We start from the raw sequence: 22,008 nt of genomic DNA, 5'->3' as shown, positions 1-22,008 counted from the left end.
CATTGGTACAGGCGGAATTCTCTTTCTACGTAATTCCATTTTTGCAGATTTGTTTCTAATCTCTGGTGAAAGCTATATAATCTCTATTTATGACAGTTAAAATAATGTTCCTCTTATTTGCAAAAGGGGTTATATTTCACATTCTTTTTATAGCTGCTCATAGTTGTTTATTGATGCTTGATTTGTTATTACAGAACATTTGTTGAGTGAAATGTTTGCCCCACTGCTGTAGCAGTCCCTGATTCATGGGGTATTTTGTTGAATTTACTTTGAGACAGAATCATTTGAGTGATATGAAGATCTATACAATTTCATGATATGAAATCTCAAATTAATACCGATCAAATATGTCCCTGATTTTCTTGGACTGGTATACTATTAATAATTGCATTCGTTTGAGTTTGGCGAATGTCATGAGCTAAAAAGAAAATAATATTAACAGCCTGCACGGCATGTTAAATAAAATAAGTTATCTTTTCTGTAGTTTACTCAGATGCAGTCTTGGAGAAATGAGCTGAAATTAATAAACTTTTTAGGAAAAATGTTCCATCATTTGAACTGTCGTTCTTACAGTACGAAATATTGCATGGTAGTCGGCATTTCTAGAAAAATGAGATTAATTGCAGATGACGGAGTATAAACTTGAAGAGCAGGTGAAAGGCAATGATTATTAGAACATATAATCCCATAATGTATGAAAGAAACGTACACAAGAACAGACAAAAAATCTAAGGGTTCAGAACCTTCTATAAATAAATTAGATAATGAAATAAAAACTGAAAAAAACATTACTTCAGAAAAATGTTAAAATCAATCTTAGAGAAAAGAAATATATTAATTTCACATATGCAAACGCTAAGGTGCCTTAAGTTTAAAGATACCAAGAGAAACTTGAAATGTTTGTCTGTGAAGAACATTTAAGTATGGATTGCCATAGAAGAACGGAAAGAAATCGATTTTGAAGAAGTTGGTGATTCCATGTTGTGCTCCAAATCTGAAATAGTCTTGAATCACTGTGAAAGAAAAAAATGATGAAGAGATGATATAAAAGTGAAAATTATCTCATGAGAAGTTCTGCATCTTCTGCGTTTAATTTGTTCATCAGCACCTGCCGAAGATTCCCGACTTCGCTAGTGTAAAATCACATGTCATTATTCCTAGAGAAAATAATGACATTGCAAAGACAAATGAAATGAATTGTTAATAATGTGCATAAACCCGATTTAAAAAATGAAAGGAATAATTTAAACTGTATACAAGACTTAGTAGATTTCTACTTTTTAACTTATACCAGGAAGTGAAAGAAAAGTACAAGTAAGGAATAAAACTGCAGGGGAAAAAAACCTAATTTTAATGCTTACAGAGTATATAACCTTTGTCGATGGATGCCGGTATGTCCTAGACTGCTGGACAGGAGATAAATGTTACTCAGTGCAGAATAACTTTAAGTAAACAAAGAATGTAAATATATTGAGTACAAGAAACAAAGATAACAACCTATTAAACATCAAAATTGAGATTGATTGAGCGGAACGAAACTGCACCGAAATTTCATGGCGTAGTATGGAAGCGTTTAGAGGAAGACTGACATAGGTGAATAACACAATCAAAATAAACTACATTCAAGAACAAGTTTCTGAATTTCGGTATTGTATTACATGTAATGAATCTTAAAATTTATTGAGCATGCCTACAATTCGAATTTCGGTCTTATTTGGTATAATAATTCCAAAAAGCAGCGGATTCATTTTCGGCAAACAAAGACGAAGGAAATCAAATCGAGTCTATGCCATAAATTTGTCTTTCTCACCACTGCCAGTGCATGTTCAGATTTACTTGGTGGCGAAACACTGAGGTTACAAGCAGAGTACAGGAAGTGCTCAGAGTATCACAGTAGGAGGGCAAGGAGAAAACAAGCCATCTTTGACCACAATGCAGAGGTCATTCCAGGAACTCTTATGCAGTTTTGTATGTCATATTTTGCTGGTGTCAGCATCACCACTTCCGTATCTCGAGATTTTAAACATGGCTGAAACAGCAACTGTAAAAATTCTTCACGGTAAATGACGACAGCCAAAACAGTTGCAGGATAAAAATTTATTAAAATTTTTGACCACGGTTTCGGTATATCTAAATATACCTTCATCTGAAGTAAAATACCTAAAATCTTATCCTCCAATGGAGATTCATAAAACAACTAATTATGTTGTATAAATGGAGATGATGTTTTAACTACTGCCGACGCCTTTGGTACAATTGTTTTATGAATCTCCATTGCAGGATGTGGTTTTAGGTATTTTACTTCTGATGAAGATACATTTAGATATACCGAAACAGTGGTCAAGAATTTTAATAAATTTTTATCCTGCAACTCTTTTGGCTGTCATTTACGGTGATGTGCAAAAGTCAAGGAGGTGAGGGTTTCTCAATCCCCACTGCACTTATGCAAGTTTTGACTGAAGCACCCTCCACCCAGAATGTCCCCTCCCTTCCCCCTTGCTGCAGTTGACACATATGGCCTCAAGTCATATTTCACTGACATCAGCATCACCACCCACTGCACCTTGCACTTCTGCAAATTTTGCATCAAACACTGCCCATTCCACGCCCTGCACACCTGTGGTCCTGTACTTCCATGCACCTCGTACTTCTGCTCTATGATTATGTCTGCAATACTGACTCACTCCCAAATATTTGTTTAAGGAGTGACAGCCCAGTTCAGTCTTCACACTGGTATCTTGATTTGAAGCTATATTTCATCCACCATGGAATACTGAAACGAATAGGTAGCATATTTCTCTATAAATAACTAAAACCCAAAAATTGTTTATAAAATATAAATAATGAAACAGAAATTCTTATGTGTTGAAAATGAGTTTTACCTCAAATACAATCCTGCAAACTCTGGATACGTAAATAAAAGCAAGTTCACTTCCACAATCTGCCTGCTCCGGTCACCAGCCGATGGGTGCACTGGAGAAAGCGTTTGCCTAGTTCCACCAGCAGATGGTTGCACTGGAAAATCGATTACAGTTCAGTTTTTTGCACTGCTACTTCTTACTGCCTCCAGTAGATAGCTGCTCAATTAAAAACGCATGGGAGTCGTTAGTTATTTTCCACATCTAAGATGTTGAAAAATACTAAGTCTGTGAAATATGTAGGCAGCATAGCAAATTGTCATGTTTTATACTGAGTATGCAGGACCTGGCTGAGACATATATTAAAAAACGCTGTGACGCTCTAAACGGTGGGCTGCCACAATATTGGCGAAAATACTACATTGTAAAATAAACTGTTAGTTAATTTGTACATACTTGTCAAATTAGTGCCCAAAATTCTATTTTATGTACCTCAGTACTAACAACGCTGACGTTTCAAAATGTAGGCTCAATATTCGTTGTTGTAACATTAGCCTAACCAGCTTTATAATAGCAGAAAAAAGTACCTGTTAGCAAAAAATTCCACACTTCGCAGGTAAACCAACTAATTAGGCTTACTACTGATGTACATAACAACACAATATTTCCATATTTAAACACTTATGAAGGACCACGTTTGGAGGAAGAAACGTAATACGTGGCGTTATTCACTTGGAAAAATACAAAATGCTATAGAATGGCAGATAGTGTTATTACTACAAATGGCACAGACCTATTAGAGGCTATGTACAATAAGAGCAATCTGCAGTCAAACCTCTGGTGATAAAAATACAACAGAGTCGCAATTAATTATTTTCCATAGGCTAAGATGATGTATTATTCTAAACTTTTTTGCAAAATATGTAGGCAGCACAAGAAGTGCGATGTTTATATACACATATTTGCCAAATTAGTGCCCAGAGATTGACACAGCAGTGCAACTGAGTTAGAAGATTGCATTTAGACTATAAGCACAGGCAAAGCTTGAAGAATTGAGCAGAAGACCGCGTGATGAGGAGTACCGCCATCTTTGTTCCTTAGAGTTTAAGAGGAGGCTTCTGTGGTAGTGGAAAGCACGAGTAGTAACGTGTCTTCCTCCAATGTGCTAAACATCTCTTCACTATTTATGAGGAAGAAGAGACCAACTGACGGTGTTTCGGTTTGTAGTTATTCCTGGAGAACATGGACGGTCTCCTTACTGGTACGAGCAAATTAAACTACACCAAACATGGCACGCTTCTTAAAAGGAAATTTTTTAAGTGTGCTAACACTAAATATGGGACCGTTTTGCTGTAACATTACGGTTGTTAAGAACTGTGACGACGTGGACTGTTAGACACAATTATAGACGAGGCAGTCCGTAATGTTGTGGATCAATTAACTGTTTCTATTCAAAGGATTTAACTCTTGAGATGTTTTTTTTTAAATGGGTTAATTGTTTGATTTTATTTATTTATTTTATTCTGCGTGTTTAACTGCTTCTTATTCTTTTCGTTTATTTTGTTATTCAGTATCTGGAGATAATAATTTTTACTCAAGATTTTCTTTTGATAATAATTTCTCCAAGTTCGTCATTGTGAGACGTGGTTTCCAGGAAGAGGTACCGTTTCTCCTAAATGGGAGCGGCTATGTGACGGTCAGCTGGATACTGGAAAAAATCGGCAATGAAGCACTGGAATCCAATTCGAGGAAATATAAACATCCTATGAGCGAACCATACGAAGTGGAACTAGTCGGTGTTAAATGGGTACTCTGATGGAAAAGCTGTCTGGAATCCTGCAACAGCTTAATGTAGACGACTATTACCTTTTGGATTTGGACATAACGAAAGATTTTGCCTCGATTTTTAATAAACTGGGGATGTGCTACTCCCTAATATCAAACTACGACTTCTACATGAATGGAGGCTGCCAAGGAAACAGCAATGTGATTGTGGACAACGGTAAAACAGCTGGAATAGACTGCTTAACGTGAATAACCTTCAATTAAAGATACATTACACATTTCTGTGTCAAATCACAAGTACGAGAGTAAACACAGTTAATAGTACCCACTTTATAGATTTTATAATGTGTCCAGTCTTGTTTGACTAAGTAGCATGGTATTACCACGGTGGAGACTACAATATACAACTGCAGAATGGGTCACTTGTTAGGTCCTGTGCAAGTGTGTTTAAGTGTATTAGATATTAGACTCTAACAATATGTGCAATGTGCTCCACTGTGTTCTGTGCCCATCACGTCCATGTGGTGTCAGCTAACTAATAAGTTGCAGAACAGCTGCTGTGTGGTTTTTAACAACGTTTTCTGGTTGTTTACTGGGTAATAAGAATATCTGAAAATTGACTTGTGTACAGATAACCTTGTTGCCACTCGAGACAGAGGAAAGTTATAAATTACGATCTGTCAGATTACTGTTTTAATTATCTACTTGTAAACTGCAGAGAGGTTCTTAACATTGACTCCAGCAAAGACCAGCTAAGCGTTCACAGATGTGCTATATTAAAGCAGGGGAAACACACTTCGTCTCAATCCAGGCTATTGTTCTCCAAAATAATGTCAGATATAGACATCACCGAACTGGGACTGATACCCACAACCAATGTTAACCTACAAAACATAAGAAGCAGAGTAAATATATCACACAGCCTTAATCCATTCCCCATTATAGAATTGACAACTTTAAATGGAGTTACTGCGATATGCGTACGAGAAAGGAGATCAAAGCCCAAAAAGCGCAAACAGGAGTATATGGCAAAGACATCTGCCGTCAAGGAAGAACGTAAAATAAATTGGAAAAAGAAGCTATTTCAGATGTACAGGTACGGCTAATATGTTGCTTTAAACACAGTGTATGGCGAGATCTGGCTGCGAATGGATAATGTAAAATATCTCCATTTACTGTAAACAACTCTGGTAAATGGTCATACGTTGGAACCCTAGCTGAAAATGATGGGCTGGGACATGTTTACTACATTAAAAGACACGTGAAAAATATGTTTACAAAGCTCTATTCCCACCTGGATTTACTTACAAAGGATGGTTACAACGTATTTAAATGCGATGGTCTAGTTGATGTGCACGTAGCAACAGAACAACCCTTTCCAGAACTTAAAACGAACTGAATAATGACATTTAATGGGTATGGAACACCTCACATTTATTGACAAGTTTTTCTTTGTGCATAGAGGCTAACAATTGAAACACGACTGCAGACTATCATGGAGCGCTTCCAGATTTCCGTTACAAGCTGCCATTCCATCACTTTTAAACTCTGCAAACGACTGCTATGTTGTTATCGCCGGAACTTTACTTGTAGGTGGTATGTATTGGGACAGAATACCACCACATTTAGAATCCAATTAAAGGATACAGTAACGGAGAACAGGATGTGTCGTGTCTTTTGACCCCTCACCAAGACTCTTTGAGTGTATTTAACACAATTTATCAGTAAAAAGTGCTCCACTCCAGTAATCGCTTTTTATAAAGTATAGAGACGTGTGACTACAGCAAACTCTGTACGTCTCCCATGGCTAAGGAACATAGTATTACCAGGATGGAAACCACTGCGGCATTGACCGTGCGTTTGACGCCCGTGCAACACTGTTTGGATTTGCACTTAATGTCTTGTATCTTTCTTGTCCACTACTCTGTATTGCATAACATCACTTCGACAATTATTGGCAAATCCCACCACTAATACTGCTGTAACCACGCTATTTAGTCTGTTTACTGTTCATTATGACGCTGATGTCTTCGTTTCTGCAAAACAGGCACTGTCATGTTGTCACATTGCAATATTGGGGTGCCACACCTTGTAATATTTACAGCCATTTTCTTAGAGCTTCGCTTGCTGGAAGTTCTAACATAAACGTTGTAGATGGGCACTTGATATTACGCGTATATTTCAGCTGTAGCAGGATCGAGAGTAGACAGAATCTCTAACGTCATTTACGGTTGCGACCTGCTAAGTTTAAGATCACATCTACAAATGGTTCAAATGGCTCTGAGCTCTATGGGACTTAACATCTGTGGTCATCAGTCCACTAGAACTTATAACTACTTAAACCTAACTAACCTAAGGACATCACACACATCCATGATGGCCCTGAGCACTATGGGACTCAACTGCTGAGGTCATTAGTCCCCTAGAGCTTAGAACTAGTTAAACCTAACTAACCTAAGGACATCACACACATCCATGCCCGAGGCAGGATTCGAACCTGCGACCGTAGCGGTCTTGCGGTTCCAGACTGCAGCGCCTTTAACCGCACGGCCACTTCGGCCGGCACACACATCCATGCCCGAGGCAGGATTCGAACCTGCGACCGTAGCAGTCGCGCGGTTCCGGACTGAGCGCCTACAACCGCTAGACCACCGCGGCCGGCACGCATCTACACATCTGTATATTATTGAGAATAACATCACTTTAAAACATGCGCCCGAGCTATTGATTCGAACACTATCTCTCAAAATGTCACGTATTTCGCTGCTGCCGTCGTTGGCCGCCCTTGTCACTTGTTTACATACAGTGCAGTTTAAGTGATATTTCGTAATGAAATACCTTATTCCTTCCATCGATAGTAATACAGCTGTGTTTCGCGTGTTTGGGTAGCGTACTTGATTGCAAGTTTCATTTTCGCAATCTATAATTTCCAGAAATGCTGCTGCTCGGATGAAGTACGCACGTTACATATTTAAGAGGGCGAGGATGAGGTGTAAAAAGGGTACATCAAGGATGTGGGGGTCACATGACCCTGTTCTTCATTTATATTTTTTAAGGATTTATTGTCACTTTTTGACAAAATATGGGAATTAAATTTATGATTTATTTATTAATTAAAGGATTTTCATAGACATAAACACCATTAAGCGTACAAATGCGTCGTTACTTAATTTTTGCATAAAATCTGCCAAATAATCATTTTAACCGCTCTTAACGTTTCATTTTTTTTAAATCTGCAAAACCATATGTTCTCATCAATAATTCTGATTTTTTGCTAAGTATTTACGAGATAAATCTTCTTCGAACACAAAATGAACAATAAACTTTTCACATAAGCTGTTAATCATCTCATGCCATAGCACATTGTTGATAGAATGGAACAATGTGTTCTTGACAAATGTACTTATGACGACCTTCACAAACGTGAAGTGTCTTACGATGGATAGCATAGGGACACTCTTGACATCTTTTTCGTACACCTTGGACTCTGGCAGTCGATTCTTGTGAAGATTCTCCACTAAATTCTCTGATTCTCTTACGCAAAGTGCTTGGCAGTTGACGTATCTCTTGTTGGGCACTCAGGTGTTCACTGTGCAAGTGTTTTTTTGAAATTAGGACGCTTTTGGTTTTTATTGTTATTTGATCACTGAAGAATAGCAGCATTTATGCTGGCCATATTCAGTATTGCCTAAAAGACAGTCTGAGGCCATTTTTTTGACTTGTGGCTTACATCATAAGTAGCTGACAGCTCATCTGCAACGTCAGTTCCACCTTTCGTAGAATTATAAAACATATTTATATCTGGTTTCTTTTTATGTCCTGTGAATTCATCAATTTGTCTGGTTTCTTTTTATGTCCTGTCAATTCATCAATTTGAGCATTGTGGTGAAGACTAGATATGAGCAAAACAACTTTGCTTTTTTTCTGGCGTGTGAGGAACAAGTGTAATAACCTTATGGAAACCGAACTTAGCTGAGTAGATTTCTCTACCACGAGTTTTGCAAAATTCAGGAGGGGTTTGGATCTTGTTCTTACGCACTGCTGCCACAGAAGTTAGCTCGTGTTCTTTCAGCAGATGTGACACTAGTTCACAGCTTGTAAACCATTATAAAAAGTCACGTTACGCCTTGTTTTTTAAATGGGTAGCAGCAGCTGATTCACCAAAAGAAATTGTTTATTTCTCAGTGGAAACGGCCCCTCTGGCTGTTTTCCAGCATATATTTCGCAATTTAAAATATAGAAATTCTTTGCGTCGAACAAGGCAAATATTTTTATGCCACATTTAGCTGGTTTTGATGGAATGTACTGTCTAAATTTGCATCTGCTTCTGAATGCAGGCAGCATTCGATCTATGGTTGTATAGTCTCCTAGTTCATAGGCTTTATTGCAGCTTTCAACCAATATTTCAGATATCTGTCGTACTGGTGCTAAGTTGTCCAGCCGTTTTCTTTCTTCACGTGTGGATTTATCGTCAAAGCGAAGATAACTTTGAATAAAATGAAAACGTTGCCGTGTCACTGTCAGCCGAAATATTTCAATGCGTTCCATCTAAAGTCCAAACCGGCGTTCCGCCTTCCAGATCGGTAAAATCCAGCAATGTACAACGAGCATATATAAGCCTTCAGCTTACTGATGGTCATCTCCTTCATAAAATACTGATTCGCAACTACTTCACAAGCTGCTTTCCTTCTTGCAGTTTGAAAGTTTTTGTATTTCAAGATAATACTAAGACTATTTTCATTGCAAAACAGACTCCAGCATTCAAGCTCTGTCTTGCCACTAAACTCACACCAGGTACCTCCCTGATGATATTTTCAGAACGGGTCCAAACTTGTTGTTGAAGTGGATTTTTGCACCACTTGGATCCATCTTTACCAAAATAAAATGAATTGCATACCTGATTTTCCGATCGCTCGACTAGTTCTGGTAACGCAGCGCTCATTTAGTGGCATATTATATTCTTTGTCACTACCTTCACTTGCATCTTGCTCAACACAACTATCGCCACTGTACTCACTTACACAATCTTCATTTTCACTATCATCTGAAGTAAAGTCGTTTTCAGTGTCTGGTAACTACACCAGCCAACGAAGTATACGCTCAGCCTCCCTTTCTTCGTTGTCCACTTTGACTAAAAACACCAAAAAATACAAAATAGCCACGAAAAAAGATAAACGGAAAAATGGCACAGAGATACTTCTTCGCGGCTGTGGAAGGGTCACAAATACCCTCTTACCGTTTGCACTCATTTATCTCCTTTCACGGATGGCAGCTGAATGAGTGCGTGCACGCATTAGGGAGAGGAGTTCAATATTTACAGCTACTGAGAACTTTGACAATGTGCAGTTGTGCGACAAAGAACTGCCAACAAAACAAAATGAGCAGGATCAAACTGACCCAACTACACCCTCACCGGGTTAATAACAACTACAGCCGATACTTTACATTTGCTACGCACTTTAGAATATTGTGACTTCTTAGACGTGTAGAATAATATAGGAAGTACAGTCTGTAAGAGTTTTGGAGAGCCTTACCACTGTAGTTCTGATTGTAAACTACTGTTATTTTATTTCGGTTCCTACTGGTCTTTGTCAATTGCAACAAATGGCTCTGAGCACTATGGGACTAAACTTCTGAGGTCATCAGTCCCCTAGAACTTAGAACTACTTAAACCTAACTAACCTAAGGACATCACACACACCCATGCCCGAAGCAGGATTCGAACCTGCGACCGCAGCGGTCGCGCGGTTCCAGACTGTAGCGCCTAGAACCGCTCGGCCACTGCGGCCAGCTCAATTGTAACAACAGCAGTTATTTTCAACCAATAAAGTCGTTTAAATTTTTCTAGTGATTAACACGATTCATTATCTTTCTCTTTTCTAAAATGATGCTTCAGAACAATTCGAACGTGAAAAATTTGTCTTGTGGTTCACATCAACTTCAGGCCTGAATAGCTACTTTCGGTTTGTCTATTTACCTGCTTAGTGTCTTATTTTTTTCTTTTCTTGCTGTCATGCACTTTTTTCTCTTGTTATAAAACAGGTCAGATTAGTCTTACGTCGTAGAATTATTAGGCCTACATATTCGTATGTTAGCTATTATTACTATTGGGGTTCTGTAGAATTTTGGGCATTAATTTAATAAATATGTGTACATAAACATTGCACTTCCTATGCTGCTCACGTATTTTGCAAACTTTTAACAATACTGCTACACATTAGTTGTGGAAAATAGTTAATTTACACTCTGTTGTGTTTTATCGCCTTAGGTTTGACTGTAGACTCCTGTTATTCTACATAGCCTCTAGTAGGTCGGTGTCTTTAGTTATAATAGCACTATTCGGCATTCAGTAGCATTGTTTAAAATTTTGCTTTGGCTAGGGGGAGGAGGGCGCGGTGCTTCATGAAAAATTTGCAGAATAGCACCAGGGTTGGGGAAGGCTTGCCCTCTTTGACCTGACAGACTTCCCAGAATAACCTCTAGGTTTGGCTCAAGTTTGGCTCGTTCTATTCTTGCCCTACCACTTACCACCAACGGTCGGTTAGAGGGAGACACGGTGGAGTGGAGACAGATGGGAATCAGAAAGCGAAAGCGGCACGACTAGCAGCTTGGATGTCGAGGACTACCTCCTGGAAAGATGGAGCAGGGACTTTTTGCTGCGCAGCAACACAACCTGCTAGACGGACGGACGGGATTGATAGACATTTTCTGTCAACGAGGGTATCGTTTCGCCTAGGCAGCGACCTGTGATGGGCTACGTGATTCCAAGAAATGTAGTGAATCTGAGAGTGATGAATTACACTTAAGTGCCAAAGAAACTGCTATGGGCATGCATATTCGAATACAGAGACATGTAAGCAGGCAGAATACGGCGCTGCGGTCGGCAACACCTTTATAGGACAACAAGTGTCTGGCGCAGTCGTTAGATCGGTTACTCCTATTACAATCGCAGGCGACCGAGATGTAAGTGAGTTTGAACGGGGTTATAGTCAGCACACCAGCGATGGGATGCAGCATCTCTGAGGTAGCGGTGAAGTGTAGATTTTCCCGTGCGACCATTTCACGAGTGTACCACGAATATCAGGAATCCGGTGAAACATCAAATCTCCGACAGCGCTACGGCCAGGAAAAGATCCTGCAAGAACGGGTCCAACGACGACTGAAGAGAATCGTTCAACGTGACAGAAGTGCAACCCTTCCGCAAATTGTTGCTCATTTCAATGCTGGGCCATCAGTAATAGTCACTGTGCGAACCATTCAACGAAATATCATCGATATGGCCTTTCGGAGCCGAAGGCCCATTTGTGTACGCTTGATGACTGCACGACACAGAGCTATGCCCCTCACCTGGGCCCGTCAACACCGACATTGGACTGTTGATGACTGGAAACATGTTGCCTGGTCTGTCGAGTCTCGTTTCAAATGGTATCGGGCGGATGACCGTGTACGGGAATGGAGACAATTTCTTGAATCCATGAACCCTGCTTGTCAGAAGGAGACTTTTCAAGCTGCTGGAGGCTCTGTAATGGTGTGGGGTGCATGCAGTTGGAGTGATAAGGAATCCCGGATACGTCTAGATACGACTCTGACAGGTGACAAGTACGTAAGCATCCTGTCAGGACACCTGCATCCATTCATATCCATTTTGCATTCCGACAGAGTTGGGGAATCCCAACTGGGCTATATGACACCTACACGTCCAGAAGCGCTCCACAGTGACTCCAGGAACACCCTTCTACGTTTAAACTCTTCCTCCGGCTACCAAACTCCATAGACATGAACATTATTGGGCATATCTGGGATGGATTGCAACGTGCTGTTCAGAAGAGATCTCCATCCCCTCGTACTCTTACGGATTTGTTAACGGGCCCGCATGATTCATGGTGTCAATTCCCTCCAGCACTACTCAATACGTTAGCCGAGTCTACGCCACGTCGTGTTGTGGGACTTTTGCGTGCCCGGGGGGGGGGGGGGGGGGGGGGAGGGGGGGGGAGGGCTACACGGTATAGGCAGGTGTACCAATTTCTTCGGCTCTTCACTCTAGTTCTGAAGCGTTTTTGCGAGTACGACAGTTAGAAGAGTATCTGTTTGCAGCGATAAGTGCTGGCAGTAGCACATAAAGCTAGGGTAGGTCTTACCTAGTTGAGTACTCAGTGGAGAGAGTACTAGCCGAAAGAAGAGTGCCTAGTATACATTAAAATGTCATTGCTACTGGGCTTCACTGGTTTACTGTTCTATGTGCAACAGAGTCTATAGATAGTTGACTCTACTGCTAATATTGTAGCTCTTGGTTGTCTGTTTAATATTAAGTAGAGTGACGGCTTTGGTTTGGTATTTTTTCTATTTGGTTGTAGAATGAGATGTTGTATTGAAAGTCTGTTGATATTTGTGTATCTTAATTCACGCCCTTTTGTTGTAGCCTGAGTGAATTCAGAGGGTCTCATTTATTAGTATTCTATCTAGTGTGATACGCAGTAACGTGTTGTTAAACTATATAGTCAGTTGACCCCTCAGTGAACGTTTATATTGGGGAAAGTCAGTTAAAGATGGGTTATGTGTATTATTTCGTGAGTCGTATTTTGCTTTTCTGAGCACCGTGACCTTTGGTCGTTGCTTATTCTGTATACGGTACGCTCTAGATTCTTTGTACCCTTTTATAAACTGTGTTATATTTGAATAAGAACCACCAGCCACTTAACATTCCCTTTAGTTTTGGCGTCACAAGTTGAGCAACATTACATTAAAACACTTTCAGGATACCAGTTATTAAAAAAATCTCTAAACCAGAATAATTTTCCATTACATGTAAAATGGAGATAGCTGTGTATAGTTTTTCTAGCTAGCAATGATCTAAGGAGACACCATCCACTGGCTTCTTTGAATAAGAGATAACTGACCACTTCTGGGGCGCTGTTGACTCTTCTTCACAAAGTCGCTTTCCTCTGGCCATACCATAAAATGTATTGGAGACGAACTTTTAGCTATGCAGAGGCAATTAACACAAAAGGACGCGTGCTATGAAGCAGGAAGGTAGCGTCGTGAATGACGTCATGGACCAAGAATAATGCAGCAGGAATGATATTCATAATGCAGCAAACTAATTCTAAAGCCACCGAGAAGAATAAAGTAAAATGGCTTCGTATCCAAGAAAGCTCTAAGTGTAATTGCTTATAAATTGGCGCCTCTTTATCGGAAAGATAAACACATCGCACGAGAATATCTCAATATTACATCTGTCCAAATGATTTACTTTCATTCGTACCATTATTGGAGTAATATGATATTTCTAGGACTCACGAAATTCGCACTTTCTGTTACCAAGTAAGTTACTTTTTTTGTCGCACATGGTCTCGCTCGCCGCGAGGAGTGGCCGCGCGGTTTGAAGCGCCATGTAACGGATCGGGCGGCGCCTCCCACCGGTGGTTCGAGTCCTCCCTTGGGCATGCGCGTGTGCGCTGTTCTTAGCATAAGTTAGTTTAAGTAGTGTGTAAGTCTAGGGAGGAATGACCTCAGGAGTTTGGTCCCTTAGGAACTCACATTTGTACATTTGGTCTCGCTTATTTGCATCCTTCTACCATTCCACGTCGACAGAGTTACATAGTAGCAATATAGACGTTTGACACAGAGATCATTGGTTACAAATTTGGTTGCACTGTTTCCTTAGTTGTTCCTAATGTTACCTGAGATTATTCCCTATGAGTGGGTGGGTGATAAGTAAGAGAGACCGCTGGGCATCTCTTCTCACGTGAAGAGTTTTCTGAGAAATGCCGTCACTTTAACATCTAGGGGATATCAGTGAACCTGATGCGTAAAAGCCGCAAAATTCACATTCTTGGTACACAGACGTACATGGTAACGACTGTGTGTCTTCTGTCCAGCCGCTTCTAAGGCAATCACCTCCCTTGTTTGTCCGTTTGTAAATAATAGGTCCACGTTCATGTTTCACAAAATCTGAAAGATCTTTTATTTTCATCTTTTACGATGATGGTATATGTGATAGTGAAACTTGCTATCTGTTCAAATAAGTTAAAATTTAAGTAGTATCTCAATTTTGCTATTCAAAAAAATGTTCAAATGTGTGTGAAATCTTATGGGACTTAACTGCTGAGGTCATCAGTCCCTAAGCTTACACACTACTTAACCTAAATTATTCTATGGACAAACACACACACCCATGCCCAAGGGAGGACTCGAACCTCCGCCGGGACCAGCCACACAGTCCATGACTGCAGCGCCTTAGACCGCTCGGTTTTGCTATTCATTTAAAATTCTATGGCTCTTGACGTCCGATTAGTAGTTGGTCCTCAGACATCCATCCAAGTAATCAAACGGGCGGCAGGATCATTGAGCTACAAAGCGTACGGAAAGGATCTCAACCACATCCAAACTAGAAGGGATGTTTATTAAAACTTTGGAGGATAGAGTAAATAAAATGTGAGAGCTGATTTATTTGCTGTCACCTGCAGATCAAGTACCTACAATTAGCTTTTAAAAATGATCAATGACGAATTGAAACAGTGATGACTGTTAGCAAGATGATTTAATTCCAGTGATAATGAGTAACAACAGCCAGCACTTTTCCTCCCTTTCGAAACAAGTTTAATGGTTTTGGAAAAGTCTTTGAGATACATGAGATTAAAAATTGTGTTAGTCCATCTGAAAAATAGATGAACTGCTCATATCTGTAAAAAATGTTTGTCATTCACTAAAAGCAGCTGGTGTGTGCAAAATTCTATGCACCTCAGGCCAATTACATGTTGAAACCACGAACACGGCAATTAACGCACTTTTAGCTATACCCAAAAGGATATATTCATAAATCGGTCATAGCCAAATTTGCTTTACAGTGCAAAGTGAAAGTGAAAAAAATTTTTATGAAATCAACGTTTTATACTTGATATAGCATTATTAGGAACCTTCGTATTGAGAGGCAACACAAGTTCATAAACACCACTATCACAGTAATTTTAACAGAAATTTTGGAGCACCTACACCGCAAAAACAGCCATGGAACTGCACATGTCTCATTTCAGTTTAACCGACTCATGGCTACGAGACTGGATTAAAGGCTTCCTCTACACTGCCAGAATTTTCCCGGCTTAAGAAAGAAACTTCCATTATCGCTCAGAATATGGACAACAATTAACAGAATATGCACCAATAATGACAATAACGTGAATTCCCTTTATAGATAGGGTAGGGCTCCATCTCCAAAATGCGACTGTGGAACACGCAGGTGAACCGTCCGCCATATTGTCTACAAAATGTCCCTGCAGGGCAAATCGTGAAATTGTCAACGAATTCCTGATGCCAGCGAAAGATGCAATTGATTATGTTAAAATTTCACATGTCTGTTTATAAACTGCATATACTACTTAATACTGTGCTTAAAACCACACGGTAAATAAATGATTATGAAATCATGTCCAAATTACGTAACCCACAACAGTCGTTTAAAAAAGTTGTCGTTCACAGTTGCAATGTGTAGGGGCGTTGTCGTTGGTGCTGCGTTGTGTGGAAATAGCAGCAACTGTCTTGTGCATAAATCCAGATATGTTTTTATTTTTCATAAAAAATCTTATGGATTTACTACCAAGAAAATGTAGATACTAATGAAAATGTCCTTCGAATGCTGAGGTGTGATTTGTGTAACCTTCGGACTGTCTCGTAGGGCACTGGCGGTCTACTGCCTTACTTCTCCACATGACTTCCGGTGTTACCAGCAGTAAAGTATCGTTTCTGACGTCCATTGAAGCTTCTGTCACTAAAAGAATGTTAGTGGCAAGGTAGAGCTATATTACAAACGGCTGTCAAGGACGAATTTCCAGCCCACGGAGTTTCCTGTTGGCTTTATGAGATTTGAATGCTTGAAGATTTTATTACTAATCTTTACTTTGCCAAGATCGCAGTGTAGAAACAGTACCGCATTGTCGAAACAGTAATTGAATGCTAGTTTCAATCACTTAAACTGTTATCTTCCGACCGGGACATAAAGTGTGATGTTTAATACACGTATGCACAACGTATTGTGCAACCAGTTTCCTCTGTTAGTTGCAGGATATCTATCTTGCCTATCCTTTTTGTTCGCTACAACTCTTTTTAGAAACACAGAAGATATTTGCTGACTTCTTAACACGTATTCAATCAGTGTATCCATTCTTCAAGTTAGGGCTTCCAACCGTATGGTTTCCTTGCCGATTCTTCGAGCAACCTACGGTTTTCATATGCTACAATATGTATAGCATATTTCTGTTACTCCACATCACACGTACTTCAATTCTCTTCTTCAACGTTTTCCCCACAATCTGTGATTAACTAGCATACAACGCTGTCCTCTAAATGTAAATTTCAGAAATTTCTGCATGAAATTAAGGGTCTTATCCTATACTAATGAACCCCTTTTCATGCACTATTCTACGTCGTGTACTGCACCTTACTTGTTTCGTCTGCTATGCGTAATTTTGTTTCCAAGGTAACAGAATTCCTTCACATAATCTATTACGTACTCCCCAATGTAGATATTAAGTTTATCGCTAATAACATTTTCGCTCCACTTAATTACTTTCGTTTTGCTTCAGTTTACCATCAACGCGTATTCTGAACTCATGAGACTGTTCATTCCATTGAACAGATAGTGTAATGCTTCCTCCTTTTCGCTGATGATAGCAATGTTATCAGAGATTATCTTCAACGGTAACCTTTCACGCTGAATTTACAATGATGTCTTTTCACCGTAAATTTAAATGCCACTTCTGAAAGTTCTTTTCTTTCTACTATAGTGTAAAGTGTTAGTTGCCATACACTTTTCTAGGTAGAAAAATCCTGTGGGAGCACTTTGATTTTTCTTGTCTTCCTTCCATTATCATGCAGAACCTCAGAACTGCATCTGTTTTCTTTACCTTTCTAAAACATTCGTTATCTGATCCTCCATTTTATTTACTAGTTGTAATACACATTTCACCCCTTGCTGTCTCCTCGATTGTATGGATGATACTTTTACCCGAAAGTTTGTCGGTATGTCTCCAGGCTCATAAATGAAACACTTCAGACAATAATTGAATAAATTTAGTTATCTACTCTTTTTGACTCATTAACGCTGGAACCTATGTCCTCCAGCTCATCATACAATTCTTGATCTATCATGCAAGTAGACAGTTCGAGCCTTTTGTACACACCCTCAATGCACGCTTTTTATCCATAAATTCTGTCCACTTATCAGCCCGTATAGCTGAATCCGTTGACACGCTAAACAGTCAGGCGATTGTCCCGAATCAAATCCGCCTCTCTCATTACCGGTAGCTTTTGAGCCTGCAGCCTGGTAGCGGATTTTAGGCGGTTTCGCACATCCCGCTAAGCAAATACCGGACTGGTACCCCGTTCCGCCTTAGGTATATGTTACACAAACATTTAGAAAACGTCCTCATACTTGTACATGAGATTTGTTCTAGAGAAGACAAATGGGGTACACATATTCCTTCCTCAGCGGTGGATAAGAGATTGATGACCTTAAGTGTTCACTCTCTTTAAACCCATAATCATTGTCATCCTTTACTCCTCTGCATCTAACAGTGGGATTAAATGATAATTAATTGAAACCCTCAGCTGCCGACAGGTGTTGTTGATATACCTCGATGTAAACAGAAGATCGCGGGTTCGAGTCCCAGTAGGGGCACACATTTTCAGCTGTCCCCATCAAGGTATATCAACTACACCTGTCGGCGGCTGATGGTTTCAATTAATTATCATTTATTCTAGAGAAGCTGCATGGTCGTCAACGGTATCTGTTCTTTTGAGAACAGTTACTTTCTTCATGCACAGTTAAATGGCTACCCGGCAGTTGACCTTCGTCTGTGCGAATGCGCACAGGTTGCCCTAACTCTTGCGGGAATCGTACATTAGTATGCGCGAGTAATGAGTGGATGGGCAAATATCTATTACGAACATTACGTATGTAGGTCGTGGACAGTTGGGAATGTGGATCTCACGGAAAGTGTGCAAGAAATAAGTCCCTGCAGTCGCGCTATACATCTATGTACTTGGTGGCTCAGATGGATAGAGCGTCTGCCATATAAGCAGGAGATCCTGGGCTCAAGTCCTGGACGGGGCACACATTCTCTTCTGTCCCCATCGAGGTATATCAACAACACCCGTCGGCAGCTGTGGGTTTCAATTAATCATCATTTATTCTAGAGAAGTTGCACGGTCATCAATGGTATCTGTTCTTACGAGAACAGTTACTGTCTTCATATAACAGTGGGATTCTCTTACCAAACTTTTCTTATGGGTTCCCAAAATTTATTTTGACATTTCAGTGTGCTGAGTAATTTTTTTTTCTGAGGAATATTTCCCTTTAGAGCTCTTAATACTTTTGCTGATGCCATTTCGTTTTCGCTCCCCCGCACTATGTATGACAGAAGGGTTACCCTTTACAAAATTAAGCTGCAAGTTATGAGTATTGTTTACAAATAGGAGCGTGTGGTGCGACTGTTCCAGGTCTGGAGGTGTACTTCATGCTGGTGGTGTACAGCTACTTCCGCATCATCGTGGAGCGCGCCCCAGGCGAGCAGGGAGAGTTTGTGTAAGGCGCAGACCAGCGCTGCCCGCACCTGCCAGCACCACACACCAAACCCCAAGGTGGCGTCCACTGGAGGTGACCGTGTCTCGTGGTGGATTACCTGTAATATGGCTCCTTCAGGAGTCAGTACTTAAAATGGAAACTTTGGAGCTTTGCCCATGTCTTTGCCCACTCAGATTAACAATTGTTAGTCTCGCTCAGCAAATTGTAATAAAGATGATATTTTATACACAACACATTTCACTATCCCTCATCCTGCTGTGTCAAAGACACGATGTTCGACTGCAGATGAACAGGTAAATGCATGCAAATTTCCTGGAATGGATTGATACCAGGTGCTTTTTACCGCCATTGATCTGTGAAAAATGTCATTGAGGTAATGAAGTTTTCGCGAATGCTACACATCTCAGAATGATATGACCGAAAATAATTATCTGCACATTTACAGAATATACACTGTCCAGCCACACTGATGTGACCAGCTGTGAAACGGCGGAAAACCTACCTTGTTCAGAGTGGACTGCTGCAATGTGAGCAGGAAGAAACTCTACGAGGATCGGAAAGCTACCAACAGGGCTGCAAAGACTACATGTTTCATGGTTGGCAGTGGTTAGCACACTGGACTTGCATTCGGGAGGACGACGGTTCAATCCCGCGCCCGGCCATCCTGATTTAGGTTTTCCGTGATTTCCCTACATCGCTCCAGGCAAATGCCGGGATGGTTCCTTTGAAATGGCACTGGCGACTTCCTTCCCCATCATTCCCTAATCCGATGAGACCGATGTTCTAACTGTTTGGTCTCTTCCCCAAACAACCAAAGCCCCCAACCCTTTCATGGTTGAGGATTCATTGCGCAAATAGCCCGATTGAGTTGGTCCCACAGATTCTCGATTACGCTTAATTTGGGGATTCTGGTGGTGAATACGATAAACTCATCCTGGTGCTCTTCGAACCACGCGCGTACTTTACAAGCTGTGTGACATGTTGCATTGTTCTGCTGATAGATCCCATCGTATCGAGGAAAAAACAAAGTTCATGTGGACGTGTACATGGTCCCAAGGATAGATGCATAATTGTGTTGATCCACTGTGCCTCCTAGAATGACGAGATCATCCAGAGAATGCCACGAAAAACTTCCCTTCTCCCTGTCAGCCTTTCTTGTTGCGGGGTGCTTGCTTTCAGAACTTTCACGCCATACACGCCAACGGCCATCTGTCTGCTGGGGCATGAAACGTGATTCATCCGAAAAGGTCACATGGCGCCAGGTCCAGTAGAGGGGTGCAAATTCCTGCCTTAGTCGCCGATTAACAACAGTCAGCATGGGAGCATGAAGCAGGTGCCTGTTGCCGATTCTCACATGAAGCATTATCTGCTGAACAGGCTTTGAGGAGACACGGCTGGTAGCCTTTTAGTTCATCTGGGCGGTCAGTTTCTCAATAGTTGCACGTCTATTCGCCTGTGCATATCTCTGCATCTGTCGTTCACCCCTGACATCTATGGCGTGTGGTGCAACTCAGCTGCCTCGCTGCCAGTTTTGGATAGCACCATTTTGTTATGCACGGTATATTTTAATCACCACAGCATGCATCCAGTTTACAAGCGTAGCCATTTGTGAAATACTTTCACCTTTGTCCCGGAAGCAAACGATCAGGCCCGTTTGGACAAGAGACAATTCGCTTCGTTTCCGCATTAAGACAACGACTGCACTGTTTACTGCATCCCCCGACATGCTTTACACACGCTCCACTGCTAGCTCTGCCTTCTGGCATCTGTCAGTGCTTATTTCACTTTGATCTCGAACATAGAGGGTAGTCACATTAATGTCACTGGGCCATGTACAGGCATAAAGGGGTTCAATGGATAACAAAATGGTTCAAACGGCTCTAAGCACTATGGGACTTAACATCTGAGGTCATCAGTCCCCTAGACTTAGAACTACTTAAACCTAAGTAACCTAAGGACATCACACACATCCATGCCCGAGGCAGGCCGACCGAAGTGGGCGAGCGGCTCTAGGCGCTTCAGTCTGGAACCTCGCGACCGAACCGGTCGCAGGTTCGAATCCTGCCTCGGGCATGGATGTGTGTGATGTCCGTAGGTTAGTTATGTTTAAGTAGTTCTAAGTTCTAGGGGACTGATGACCTCAGATGTTAAGTCTCATAGTGCTCAGAGTCATCTGAATCATTTTGCCCGAGGCAGGATTAGAACCTGCGACCGTAGCAGCCGCGTGGTTCCGGACTGAAGCTCCTACAACCGCTCGGCCACCGCCGCCGTCTCAATGGATAATAGGCGTACTTAAATCCATCACCGCAGCCATCGTTCAGCCCTGTATCTATGGCCCATGGTGCACTACATCTGCCTCGACCCCGGTTTGGATAGAGCCATTTTGTCATGCGGAGTATACTTTAACCATAACGGCGCGCAAACAGTTTACGGACTTAGCTGTTTCGGAAATGATTCTTCCACTAAAAGCCAACGATCATGGACTTTTGTAGAAGAGTTAAATCGGTCCGCTTCCACATTACGACAACGACTGCACTGTTTTTCGCGTACCCCTGACACGCTATGTATGTCGTCCACTGCCTTAAGTATGTAACTTATACATACCAGAATTCATTTCGTGTGTGCGAATTCAGTCTCGTCTAGAAGAAAGATTCAAGTACATTGTCTCTTCCAGAGATTATGTGGAATCATCGTAACAATTACCACCATGACTGAGTGATCGCCAGTAATCTTCAGCACCAAGTAGACAAACAACATAATACCTTATAGTAAGACGATTGTGATGGT

General features: G+C 40.9%; 1 protein-coding gene across 1 annotated transcript in view; it reads left to right on the top strand.

The window, feature by feature from the left end:
• LOC124622263 overlaps positions 1-19,452 on the top strand; it is a 123,627-nt gene extending 104,175 nt beyond the window's left edge. The window contains exon 7 of the mRNA XM_047147928.1: positions 19,137-19,452. Within this exon, the coding sequence (XP_047003884.1) occupies positions 19,137-19,225 (89 nt within the window). The 3' untranslated portion in view covers positions 19,226-19,452. The remainder of the gene's footprint in view (positions 1-19,136) is intronic.
• Positions 19,453-22,008: the final 2,556 nt, after the last annotated feature.

This window comes from Schistocerca americana, chromosome 1 (genome assembly GCF_021461395.2).
Source record: "Schistocerca americana isolate TAMUIC-IGC-003095 chromosome 1, iqSchAmer2.1, whole genome shotgun sequence".
In the NCBI taxonomy this organism is placed as follows: domain Eukaryota; kingdom Metazoa; phylum Arthropoda; class Insecta; order Orthoptera; family Acrididae; genus Schistocerca; species Schistocerca americana.
This window is presented reverse-complemented; position numbering and strand designations above follow the sequence as displayed.